Source organism: Neovison vison, chromosome 4, assembly GCF_020171115.1.
Source record: "Neovison vison isolate M4711 chromosome 4, ASM_NN_V1, whole genome shotgun sequence".
In the NCBI taxonomy this organism is placed as follows: Eukaryota; Metazoa; Chordata; class Mammalia; order Carnivora; family Mustelidae; genus Neogale; species Neogale vison.
The window spans coordinates 131,409,139-131,423,317 of NC_058094.1; the positions used below are offsets into that span (position 1 = coordinate 131,409,139).

The 14,179-nt window shown below is 38.5% G+C and overlaps 1 protein-coding gene across 1 annotated transcript; it reads right to left on the bottom strand.

Annotated features, from left to right (window-relative positions):
* Nucleotides 1-918: 918 nt before the first annotated feature.
* Nucleotides 919-1,773, bottom strand: POM121L12 (POM121 transmembrane nucleoporin like 12). Its single transcript, XM_044244501.1, has one exon. It carries the CDS (start codon nt 1,771-1,773, stop codon nt 970-972), a length of 804 nt encoding a protein of 267 aa, XP_044100436.1. The 3' UTR covers nt 919-969.
* Between the last annotated feature and the right edge of the window lie 12,406 nt (nt 1,774-14,179).

Sequence of the window (14,179 nt, forward strand, 5' to 3'; positions counted from 1 at the left end):
CGTTTCTCTTTCAGACCAGTCTGCCCTCATCTGCTGCTTGAAACGCAGCACTGGGCTCCTCTTGTTTCTGTTTCAGTTGCTGACTTTGGATAATACACTCTCCACACAATGGCCAAAACGACCAGTTTAAAACACATTAACCTGATTAGTCTCACCTCTGCATAAAACCTGTGTTTCTGGGGCACCTGGGTGGTTCAGGGGGTTAAAGCTTCTGCCTTCAGCTCAGGTCATGATCTCAGGGTCCTGGGATGGCGCCCCGCATGGGGCCCTCTGCTCAGCGGAGAGCCTGCTTCCCTTCCTCTCTCTGCCTGCCTCTCTGCCTACTTGTAATCTCTGTTAAATAAATAAAATCTTAAAAAGAAAAAAAAAAAAACCTCTGGTTTTTAGAATAAAACTCTTCCATGACCCCCCGATGCTTTGTATTACTTCTTTGTTGTCTGTGTCCCTAACCTCACATTCTCTCTCACCACCCTCTAGTTTTACTGAACTTCAAATAAATAAACGTTATTACCAGTGCCAGATCTTTGCCCCTGCTCCTGATAGTCCAGAACACGTTTTCCTATTATTTTTACATAAAAAGAGGTCTTTTTAAAATATTGTTATTTTTAATAAGATTAAATCTTTATACAAACTGGGCAAAAGGGAAGGTGGGAGAAGAAGAACACTTTCCAGGGAAGGAAGGGAAAAGGCAGAAAGGTGTGGGCAGGCAGGGGGAGGCAAGGGGTTTAACATCAACAATCTTCAGTGTGGGCTCTCCAGAGTAAGGACCAGCAGGTCAGGGGACTGCAGTAGTACTAGGACAGGGTCCCCCCGAGGGGTAGAGCATGGGGTCAACAAGATGAGAATAAATATACAGGTTTAAGTTTCAGCAGGTAGGTAGCAGGGCCCTGACTCTTAGGAGTCAAAGGGGCAGCAGGCTGGGCATCCTGGGGGAATGGGGGCAGGGAAGAGACCCTCCTGGTGCTGTTCTTATGCACTGGAGGAGGGTGGGAGGCCCCAGGAGCATTGCATCTTCTCCCAGCTCTGCAGCTGAGGATCTGGGCCCTGGGCGGACACCACCCCTGCAGTGGGGTGGGCCGCAGACGGTAAAGACTGGCCATCAGGCTGGAGTTCAGCAACTTCCCTGCAGACATTGTCGCTCCAGGAGTGAAGGCTTCTGCTCAGAGGACCTGGCCTTGGCACGAAGGAAGGGACCACACCATTTCTGATCAGGGGCTTGAAGGCAGATGGCCTGGGCTCCAGCTTCTGCCTCCTGCTCATGCTCTCTGGGATCTCAAACCAGAGGGGCCCATCAAACTTCCTGTTCCCCTTCTGGCACTGGCTGAGAGCCCTCAGCACGGTCTCCTTGGCACAGGGGTCTGAGCGCTCTTCTGCGGGTGGATGCCCTGCAGGGCAGGCTCTGGGAGCCTGTGCCCGGGACACCCAGGGGCTCCCTCTGTGTTCAGGGGGCGCGATTCTGACCGTCACAGGGCTCCAGATCCGTCTTGGGTGACGGGCACTCCAAAGCCACCGCTTCATGTAACTTTCCCAGGCGCTGGAGAGATCTGGCCCAAGGATGGTCTCAGGGGGAGGCTTGGCAGGAAAGCGTCTCCATGCCTCAGTGACCACCCTCTGCGGCTGGGAGTGGTCCCAGTTGGGCGGCATCCATGGGAGGGGTCTGAAGCGGATGCGGGGCCCACCGTCCTCGGCCTGGGAAGGCCTGGACCACGAGTTCGGGCGCCCTTGAGTGAGGGGTTGTGACGCGGGCTTGGGTGTGCTCAGGTAGCTACCCATGGGAGCGGGCGTCGGGGAGGGTGCCTTCTAGTGGGGATTCGACTTCCAGAAGTTCCCAATGTCGCCAGAGGCAGCTGCAGCCGAAGCGCCCAGGGCTCGGATGACCGTTGGCGGCTGTGTGCATGGAAAGCGCGTGGGCCTGGGCGCTGGAACCCTCCACATCCCGTGGGCGCGTGAGGCAGGAGAAGGTTGGCAGAGGGGATGCAGGAGAAGTCTGCAGGCGCAGCTGCAGCCCGCGTGTGCATGGTTATCTGGAGGCCACAGCCTCCAGTCCCTGTTCTTCCCGCTGCTGAGAGCAAGAGTTTGGCTGCAGAGAGAGGCTTAGGAGCTCAGCATCTCCACTCCCCAACCCCCAGCATCTTTATCGCAACATCGTTTATATACCATAGAGTTCGCTCAAAGAGTACAGTTCTGTGACTTTCAGCACATTCATCGATTCGTGCACCCATTACCATAGTCAACTTGAGGATATCGTACTTCAAACAGAAAGCCTGGATGCTATGAATATCACCCTCCCATCCACCTGCCCTTCCCCCAGCCTTAAGCCACCACTAATTCATTTTCTCTCCAGTTATAGATTTCCCTATCGTAGGCTTTGGTATAAACGGGATTATGTAATAGGTAGTTCTTTGTGACTGGCTTCTTTTGCTTCACATACTGTTTTCCAAGTCTATTATGCAGTAACAGGTAGCAGCTTTTCACTCTTTTTATGATTCAGCAAATAGTCGATTGCACGGATAAACCACATGTTGTTTATCCTTTGCCAGTTAATGGGCATTTGGGTTGTTTCCACGATTCTGATATTATGAATAATGTCATGTATGAAAGTTTGTGTGCACAAATATTTTCATTTCTCTTGGGTGTATAGCCAGGGTAGAATTGCTAAGACATACCTTAACTTTTTTTTTTTTTTTTTTTTTTTTTAAGATTCATTTGTTTGAGAGAGAGCACGGGGGAGGGGAAGTTGGAGAGGGAGAGAGACTCCTCAAGCAGACTCCATGCTGAGCAGGGCACCCTACTTAGGGTTCAATCTCATGACCCTGAACGCATGACCTCAGCCAAAATCAAGAGTCCCAGGCTGAACCTACTGAGCCACCTAGGCACTCCTTCACTGTTCAACTTTTTGAGAAATTTCCAAACTACTTTCCACAGTGTCTGTACAAGTCTACATCTCCACCAGCTGTTGTCTCTATTTTGGTACTTGACTTTAGATGGAGAAGGTATAATAATTTTTGCAGTTCATAAAAATTACAGATTGCATATTGACAGACAGCCATTCTCTTTCATTATCATAAAAACTAAACATAATTCACTTGAATGCTCTTTTAAGGAAAAATAAATAACTAGGTTTTGTTTCTGTAAATGTGATACATGTTTTATTCTTCTAGAATAGTTGTTAATGTTACTTTCTGCAATTTTCCTGTTAAGGAAATGGTGCCAGTAGACCATGATTTATGTTTTAGTCCCGACAACGTTGGTTTTAAGAAGACTGTCCTATAATTTAGGTTTCATACATTCATATATAGATTTTAGTCTTTCAAACGTTAATGCAGTTTCTCTTTTTCTTCCATTTTTACTGGTAATCCATGTTTAAACAGTAGTGGCTCACAATTCCAACTAACAGTTAAAAGGCACCTGGGTGGCTCAGTGGGTTAAGCCGCTGCCTTCGGCTCGGGTCGTGATCTCAGGGTCCTGGGATCGAGTCCCGCATCGGGCTCTCTGCTCAGCAGGGAGCCTGCTTCCCTCTCTCTCTGCCTGCCTCTCCATCTACTTGTGATTTCTCTCTATCAAATAAATACATAAAATCTTTAAAAAAAAAGCATCTGACTATAAAAACAGGGCTTGAAATCTATTTTATTTATATATATATATATATATATAGAGAGAGAGAGAGAGAGAGAGAGAGAGAGAGAGTTTGGAGGTCTGTTGAAGGTGTTGTAAAGCAAACTGTTCTCCAGAATGTTTTCCTCAAAAGCACTTGCACAAAGTGCCTGCTGAGTTAGCCAGTAAAGGTAGAGAGAAATAGAATCTAGCAAATTCAAGAGCAAGCAACAGGTGCATTCCGGATCTCAGAAGCAAACAAGTGAAGGTTGAGGACATTAAAAGGAGCCTACTGAAAGCTTTATAAGGCTTCAGCAGTTTGGAAAGAAGTCACTTGTTGAAAAGGTAGGTGTGGCGTCAGCCAAGAGATACTGGAGGGTGAGGTCCGCGATACTTCCTACTCACTAAATCATTTTCATTTCTTCCACTTTCCTAATTTATGAATGATCCCACAGAATATGATTTTGAAAACAAAAACTTCCTATGATATAATTTTCTTCTTAATAAAACATTTCTTGATAATGATAGCAATGACTTTTATAGCTAAGAAGCCTCTTAAGACAATGATATCATTACCATCAGAATGGACCATTAATGCAATTGAATATAGATTTCTTAAAATGTATTTCAATCCCCAGTATTGACAGAGTTTCCACATCCTATCTGCAGTGTAATCCAATGGGTGTCACTTTGGTTTGTTGTGAAACACTCTTCCAAAAACCACAGTCTCTCACTTCTAAATGCATTTTCACCAGTAAATCAACATGTTTGTTGATTAGTCAAAAGTTATTTGCATAGACATTGAATATGTCTGCTTCTCCTTCTCACACACAAAGAACTAACAGGTTTATTTTGGTTAGCTGACATTAATAATTAAGGTAAATCAGTGGTTCCCAATTAGAGGCAGCTTTGCAACTTTCCAACCCCTGTCCCAGGGACATTAGAGAAAGTAGGCTGGGGATAGGGGTAAAGGCCAGGGACGTTGTTCAACATTATATGGTGCACAAGACAGGCCCCACAGCAGAAAATGATCTGGCCACGGATGTCAGCCCTGCAGGAATTGAGAAACTCTGCCCTCAGTAGTTCCCTTATCTTCCCTTAATGTTATTAAGTTATGTCGCTATGGTAAGTTTATCAAAACTATAAAATTAACTTCAGTTCAATGTTGTGAAACAAATCCCATTCTCTGTTTAAATTTTACCAGTTGTTCCTTTTCTTTTTTAGGAACTAATCCTTTTCAGTCTGTTCTAATCTATGAGAGTTTATCCATCCTTCTTGTTTTCCATGACCTTGACACTTTGAGAACATTGACCAGGTATTTTTTAGAAAAGCTCATTTTTTTTTTAGCAACTTAATTGTTTTATATTTACCTTTAATTTAATTATACATTCAGATAGCTTGAAGCTCTAAACCATCCTAGAATTCTTATTGAAAACACTGAAAAAAATATATATATATACACACACACAAGCACACACAGTTTATCTTATTCTCTTTTCCTCACAGAAATCTGGTTTCATTATTATCCATTTCCTTTTATTCATTTTTTTCCTAAAGTGCTACTACAAATATTGTAGTTCTTTTCGTTGTTCCCATTGACCTGAGCTTGGTGATCTTTACATTTATCTCATGCTGGTAGAGTGGACCACTTCCTTATACTCAGGACCTTGGGGCCGAATTTGGATCACAGATTCTATTTCTTTGGTTTTATTTGTTTACTTGTACTTATCAAGTAACCTTTTTTTTTTAAACAACTGTATTGAGATATAATTTATATAGCATGCAATTCACTCATGCAGAATTCATTGGCTTTTAATACATTCATAAATATGGATGTTTTAGTATTTCACAGAAATGGGAATTTATTTTTTAATTTAAGTTTTAATTAAATATAAATTTTTTTTAAGATTTATTCATTCATTTTAGAAGGGGGAGGGGCACAGGAAGAAGGAGAGGGAGAATTCTCAAGCAGACTCCTGCTGATCAAGGAGCCCAACACAGCGTTTGATCCCACGACCCTGAGATCATGACCTGAGCTGAAATCAGGAGTCAGCCACTCAACTGACTGAGCCACCCAGGCACCCCAAATTTTAATATTTCCATTACCTGAGAGAGAACCCTCACCCTTTACCTATCACCCTATTATTCCCCTACACCGCCACTTCTCAGCTCTAAACAACCACAAATCTACTTTGTCTCTACATAGAACCCCATATTGTGGGATTTGAGAGAGATAGAATAATATAATATGTAGCCTTTTGTGATTACTTCTTTCCTTCAGCATAATATTTCCAAGGTTATCTGTGCTGTAGCATGTATCAGTACTTTATTCTTTCTTACGACCTAACCTTATTCCATTGTGTGGCTAGACCACATTTTGTTTATCTTTTTGTTAGCTGATGGACATTTAGGTTGTTTCCACCTTTTTTTCTATTAGCAATAATGTGCTCTGAACATTCATATTAAAATTCTATATAGGGAAATGCTTTCATTTATCTTTGGTATATATCTAGGAATGACTTTTTCTCAGTCATTTGATAACTATATATTTCATCATTTGAGAAACTGTCACATACTTTTTCAAAACGGCGGCACTATTTTTTAGCTCTTTCAGCAGCAACTGAGGGGCCCAATGCCTCTCTGTCTTCTCCAGCACTGATTATGATCTCACTTTTCCATTCTAGTCATTGTGGTTTGTGTGAAGTGGTATACCATTGTGGATTTGACTTGCATTACCCTGATGATTAATGGTTTGGAACATCTTTTTATGTGTTTATCGGTCATTCATATATCTTTCTTAGAGAAATGTCTGTTCAAGTTTCTTTTGCCAGTTTTTGTTATTGAGTTCTAAGACTGTGTTGTATTATTTGGATACAGATGTCTTAACAAATATATGATTTGCAAATGTTTTCTCCCATTTGGTGAGTTGTCTGTTCACCTTCTTCTTATTTTTGTTTTAATGTTAAGAAGATCCAATTTGAAATTTTTGCCAAATCCATGGTCATGAATGTAGATAGGAAGAAATATATATCTGTATGAATACATACAGATGTAAAATACACTCACAAAACATGATTTTATTATGTTTTTATTCAAAAGGAACCACAAGAACCATAGTCATAATATATCCCTACTTACTGGGCAGGGTTGGTTACTTTGGTGTTGCTTGTTTTGTTTTCTCTCTTCTTTCTCCCTTCCTTTCTTTTTGAATCTCTAGTGGTTCATGAAGTTCAGAATTAACTCACTACCCATTTGGGGCACCTGGTGGCTCAGTGGGTTAAGCCTCTGCCTTCAGCTCAGGTCATGATCCCAGGGCCTGGGGATCAAGTCCTGCATTGGGCTCTCTGCTCAGCAGGAAGCTTGCTTCCTCCTCTCTCTCTGCCTGCCTCTCTGCCTACTTGTGATCTCTGTCTGTCAAATAAATAAATAAAATGTTTTTAAAAAAACTCCCTATCTATTCTTCTTATTTATATCATTTACTTCCTAACCTTATAAACCCTCCTTAGTACATCATTAGCTATTTAGATTAAAAATTTTTAGAATTTTGCATCTATTCAAATTTCACTATTTTAACAAGTGTGGGAGGACTGCGTCAATTGTTTTTGAAACTGGGAATAAATATCCTAAATTATTCTAAAGACTGTCACAGAACTCCCTACAACTCTTTTTGTTTATTCTGGGATTTCTCTGCATTTCACTTTCACCTCAACTCCAGGGTATGTGTGTATGTATTTCATAAGTTATCCCCATCCATTTTGTATAATCTAGGAGTTCCTTAAAATATTTTGCCTGCTGATGTTTCCCCATCTCATTTTCTAATATTGTTATCTATATATATTTATATCTATATCTATATCTATTTTTAAAATTTCTTTGATCTCATTTTAAAGGAGTTAAATATATTTAAAGTCAATATATTTAAAGTCAATAGTTCAGTTCATGTATCTTTTAGAAAATGTGTTTAACTTCTACATTCTGATAAGTTACAGTATTATAATTTTGTGGGTTAGTGGTTCTAAAATATGAGTGTGCAGCACCAGAATCACCAGGACATTCTGAACAAAGATTGTTCTCACCCACAGTAGCTCTGCAGGGGTTCCAACAACTAACCTTTGTTAGAAATCTTCCCATTTGACACAATAACACCTGCCTTGTGACCACACTTTGAAAATTGTTGCTATAGGCTTAATAGCATGTGTATGTGGTTTTAAGACCTAGTGTTAATTGCAACTACACCAATTTAAGTTAGATATCAAAGAGAAAGGAGACTATCATCTGATATCGAAATTATACCAAGTATCATTTTTGTCACTTGGGAAAAATGCATATTTTTTAGGAGCATTTCTGAATATTTAATGTTTATTAGAATCATCTGGAGATGTTAAAATGTAGATTTTAGTTCAGTAAGTCTGAGATGTGGCCTGTAATTCTGCATTTCCAACAGATCATAGGCTGTCCAAAGACTGGCAATCTCAGTCATACCCTGAGTGTCTGTTTGAAGGTAGGGCCTCAGACCTATCCTAGATCAATCACCTCAGCATTTGAACATGTGTATTTTGAAGTGTGGGACACATGGGTCTTGATCCAAAGTTCTCAATCCCAGTTGCATATTAGAATGACTTGCAAAACTCCTTGTCCTGCTATGGTGTTTAAAATGGTCTGGAAAAGATTTGTGAATAGGTAATACAAGTTTTCAAAGTCCTCCCAGTGAATCCAGTTGTCAGCTATGGTCCAAAGTGACCGGGCTGGCTGGTTTGGGGCTGGGAAACATGACCTGCTGTGGATTCTGGCATCCCATTTGTTGGTCAGCATTGATTTAATTGATGTGCCTGATGGTGCAACTTCTTTCCATCCTGCTCCATGTTCACTAGTCCAAGGTTTTCCTCTATTAGAAAATTACATTCGTTTATATTCAGGTCTAACCTTGGATGAAGAAAGTCACACACCTGCTCCCTTACATACATATGACCAACTCTCAGAATATAAGCTCGTTCATGCATTAAGTCCGTATTACCAGACAATAAAGACAGCATGGAGCATAGTAAGTGGCACATGTATTGGTACTTAATAAATGCTCATTGAAAGATTATTTCCTACATTTGCAAAGGTTCAGCTTTTGCCTTCCACTCAAGTATTTAGTTTCTAAAAATAATAATAATAATAATAATTCCTTTTAAGATTTACACTTCTGGAAAGTTTCAGAACATAATCTCATGGTATTGCATTCTTTTTAGAATGATCTATTACGTATCTAATAGTTTGTTAAATATATACAGAATGAAATGTGTGCCTTCTAATATCTCATTCGGATATAATTCTATAATCAAAACTTTCAGGTCATAAAATGAAAATAGAGGTGGCACTTTATGCTGAACTATTTCCTCCTGAAAATGAAAGTTTTAAGGGCAAATATTATGTCTCTAGAGTGCTGCTGTATACAATATCTTAGCTGCCGTGGATGCCCAGCCCTCGTAAAATGAGAAATTCACCTCAAGGTCCTGTAGTTAAAATTTTGATCAACTCCCCCAAAAGTGAGCCTAGATGATGGAGTGGACGGCAGGGACGGGGTCTGCCTGGGAAAGCAAGATTGGCACGGTTAGCTGCCTGAACTGCAGCTAGTTTTGTTCTCGTAACTCTCCCAGATCCATAATTCAAAGTCTCACAGCTTGCATAAGATTCATCAGACAGAAAACAGTAATTACAAAGACATAATGAAGGGGTGATTTCTAGAGAAGGCTCTTTGGAATATTGGATGTCGCAGTAGGAAACGTATTTTTGTAGCTTTTAAGACAGATGAGCACCACAGGTGTTGGCCTTGTAGTGCATGCTCTTTGGCAGCCAGATCTTCTTTTATTAGGATCATTTCTGATAGTCTTGGGCTCACCTGAAATTGAAAAGTCAGCCTAAAATGTATGAAAAATAATGTAAGTCAAGAACGATTCAGCATCAGAAGCCGTGCGTGTTTCCAGTTGACTTGACTACTAATAGGCATTCTCATGAATGATTCATTTCATGTAAAATAAATGAAATAAAATGAATGAAATGAAACAGTCCCACTGAGGAGCCAGCATGGGCTTTGCCTTGATCACACTTAACTATTATGTCAACGGAGTCACACTACTGAAAAAAAATAGTACAGTCTAATAGATTAGACAATGTCTAAAATGTAAGGGTTCAGTAATCCGTGGCATATGGTATGTTGTCATCTTCAGGGCAATGCTAGCAAAAACAGACAATGAAATGAGTGCACACCAAAGTTTGTGGGTGGATGGTTATAAACCGTGCAACACATGCAAACTAAGTAAGTGGTTGAATGTTCAGGCATTGGTTATATTGAGTTAATCTATCACAAGTTATCTTGAACGCCAAACTACTGGTTATTTTATCCTTGGCTGAAAATACACATTCCAGCAATTTCAGGACAACATCATTTCCTGAGAAGCTGGTTGGTCAAGCTTTGTTGACCAAACCAAACTTATTTGGGAAAAGAATGTCACTTAGCATTCAAATCCACGCGTCCAGTTTTTCTTTCAAACTCATTATTGTGCCCATCACCTCACCAGTCTGATCTACAGATCAGTTATTTAAATCATGTTTGCAAAATGACTTATTGATGTCTCAACAGACACAGCAATATGCTTGTACTGAATTTATTTTTAAGGTTCTAGAGAGACTTTTTGGTAAATTTTGGAAGATACATAGTTAAGGTACCCGATTCCTGATCCAAAATAAAAATATGAAATTATGGCCATAACCTAAAATTACAATTTCCATAAAACTACTTGACTCTAAACTATTACTCAAAAAAACATGGGTTTGTTTTTTTTAGCTAAGATAATGATTTTCAACCAAACTCTTATCATATGTTTTGAATGAATTAAAATCAACTTTAAAGGGTACACATTTTAAGAATTATAAATTAATATATCATAAACATTAATTCTTATTAATAAATTATTATATCTTGAGGATATAATTATATGAATTAAGGGGCTATATAATATATTAAGTATCTTCACATCTACATTAATATTTTGACTCATTACATTTTAAAATCAAACCATGAAAAACTTTATTTCTTTTGTCCTAAAATATTATGTCACAGATTACTGAGCACTTTAAATGAGATTTCAGGAATTCTACAAAAAAGAACTGATGTTGGATGAGGTAGTCTAAGCAAATAGATCCAATTTCAAGATCATAAAAATGTTCAGTGCTGTAAAGGACTGATGAGTTTATTTTTGTTAATTGTATGAATAAATAAATAAAAGCAAATATTAGCAGAAAAAAAAACTTCAGTCCACTGACAGAAGGCATGCCAATATAAATTCCATATAGGTAATATACATAATAGCTAAGAGAAAAACAATAGGTATATTCCATCTGGAATTCAGAGGCCATGGGACAAGAAACGTGAGACAAAGTCTTTGTATCTATCCGTATCTCAAAGGCAATACAACTTTAAAAATATTTGCCTTTTAATGACATTAAGTTTGTGCATTAAATGCAAATTTAAGTATTGCAAACAAACAGAACAACCCAGGCCATGCAATTAACAATTTTTCTCAAATGAATAAGGTGACATAAGAAGGAATCAAGAATCCTAACGTGTGGCAATAGTACAGAACATGTGGAAAGAGGAAACCAAGATGTAGAAAGTTTGTGGAAAAAGAATGGAAATTTGCCCCATTTGCATACCTAGCAAAAATTGTCATTGATGAATACTGAGCTAAAGTCAGTTACATGGAAATAAGGTAGACTGGTGTTTTAAAGATGGAGAATCAGAATAGTCATGAATAATTCCATGGGACAAATTATGGGTCTCGGCTAAATTATCTTGAATATCCAGGCTTCATGCCTGCAGTGACACTGTTTCTTTTAAACCAACACATGTGTGTAGTCCAGTCTACTTACTTTACCTCATGAAAGCATTCCAGTTTAGTAAGGAGGATGCATGTATTTTAATGGGTCTTTAGTAGCACTGAAACAGTATTGTAATAGGGTCGATGATGCTCCACAGAGTGATTTGTAGTGCAAAGGACATGACATCAGTATTGACAAGGACCAGGAAGATTAAGAATGAAAGGAGGTATAACAAAGGAAATCATATGTACAAAAAGGTTCCCCTTGTGCAGTGTTGGTGGTATAGTGGTGAGCATAGCTGCCTTCCAAAAATGTTCCCCTTGGTTCTCTACCATTATGAAACATGACAATTCAATTAGAAGGAAAATTGAACCTGACGTTTCCTTGGCATCTTCAAGGTTGTACAGCCCACCACCCCACCTAAAATGATAATTGTCCTCTGATCCCATCAATAGTTGACATATAAAACGGAGCCTAGTGACACCTGGCACCTGAGTTGCAATAAAGCTACATAGTAAAGGTTTAATATTAATCTACTGATGTTGAAATAATGATACTATTTTATTGCAAATATCTTCTTTTTATTTTCTGGTGTTTTCCTCATTCTAAATAGACGATCTTTCTCTGCAATGAAGTTGGTCTACATGTCTTTTATAGATGTTTCTTTTCCTGTCTTTCTCTATCCCCAGAATGAAAACCGTGTTTTCCTACTTTGTGGGTTTTCATTCATCTGCAATTTGGTAAGAATAGGTTGTGTTCTAAGATTCTAGTTTCATACTTATCCACCTGAAAAGCCAAGTGCAGCCTCATCTAAGTGATAACCTGTCTTTTTTTCACTGACTTTAATGCCACCACCATAGTTTTAAATACATTTATCCCTGTGTGTGTTTCTAGGGAAACTACTACAGTCAGTCGCTGTGTGTAACTTTGCCTTAGCACTTCCTTGCTCTTTTAACTACTGTTCTTTTACACCTGCTGTTATGGGCTTTCTGGAATGTGAATTCACTATCTTTATCCTTCCTCGATGCTGTCTCAGATATTCTTGACCACTTATTCATCAGGAATTATTGTGACATCTTTTTACTGAAATAATGATAAAAAAGCCAGTGGCAGATGGACTAAAATTGCAATTGACTTACAGATGGAGGAAACATTGCCATTCCTCATGGCGTTTTTTCTAAGTGCAACCATAAGAACACTCTATCTCATGCAATTCTTCTTTAAAGCCCTTTAATGTTTGATAATTCCTTTATGAAAGTCTTTTATACCTTGTGTTAGATTTATTTCCGTACCTTATAATGTGCTTCTATGGTAAATGGTATTATTTTTTTAGAAATGTTTTAAAAATAATTTTGTCAGAATTTTTGTCAAAATTTCCCTATATATAGGAATGCAGATCTTCCTTGACTTATGATGGGATTATCTCCCAATAAACCCACTGTAAATTGAAAACACTGTAAGACTAATGTATTTAATACACCTTGTCTACCAAACAGTATAGGTTAGCCTAGCTTACCTTAAATATGCCCATAATGCTTACATTAGCCCACAGTTGGGCAAAATCTAACAGAAATCCTATTTTATTATAAAGTGTTAAATGCCTCATGTAATTTATTGAATACTGTACTAAATGTGGAAAACAGGATGGCTGTCAGTGTGTCAGTTGTTGGCCATCAAGAGCAGGGGTTGGCTGGGAGCTGTGGCTCACTGTCACTGCCCAGCATCGCTACATAGGATTATACTGCGTATCGACAGCCCAAGAAAAGATCCGAGTTCAAAATTTGAAGTGTTGTTTTCTACTGAGTGAGTGAGTATTGCTTTCACACCATCATAAAGACAAAAAACATAAGCTGAACTGACTTAAGTCATGGACTGTCTATACTATTGATTTTTGTATTAGGACCTTGTATTCAGCAACATTAATGGACACCTGAGTTCTAATCATTAGCCTGTGGAGTCTGTTTTGTAGATACAAAAACCACCTCCAAAGACCGAAAATTGTTTTTATCTCTATTTAATCTATATTCCACATGTTTCTATTTTCTTAAAGTACTTGTTTTCTTTTGCTTCTAAGAAAGCACTTACCTATTGAAAATAGGCATCATTTTATTTTTTCTAATAAAAAAATAAACTCTCTTAAAGTTTTATTAAACAATGTTTGTTATACCTTGGGATCCTCATATCACATTAATAAAGTTCCTGGTTTTTTAGGAGTATTTGTGTGAATGTGCACTGAATTTTATAAATATTGTTTGTGTATCTCTTGATACATTTGTGTATTTCTTCAACATTGAGCAGTAATTATATTGATCTGTTAATGTTAAATCATCTTTATATTTTTGTGTTAAAAATTAGTTCATGGAGGGAGGTGGGAGAGATGGGGTGCCCGGGTGACGGACATTGGGCAGGGTAGGTTCTATGGTTAGCGCTGTGAATTGTGTAAGACTGATTAATCACAGACCTGTACCCCTGAAGAGAATAATACTTTATATGTTAATTAAAAATGCATATGTAAAAATTTAAGAAAGACTAGTTCATCAATGGATTTCTTTTTCAATTCATTATATTGCTATTCATCTAAAATATTTATATATAACTTGATAAGTTAAAATTGACCTTTTTCTTGTAGTACCCTTGAAAGTTTTGGTGTCAAACATACACTACCATAAAAAACTGAGTTAGAGAGCTTTCATCCTTTTTCCATTGTTTGAAACACCTTTTA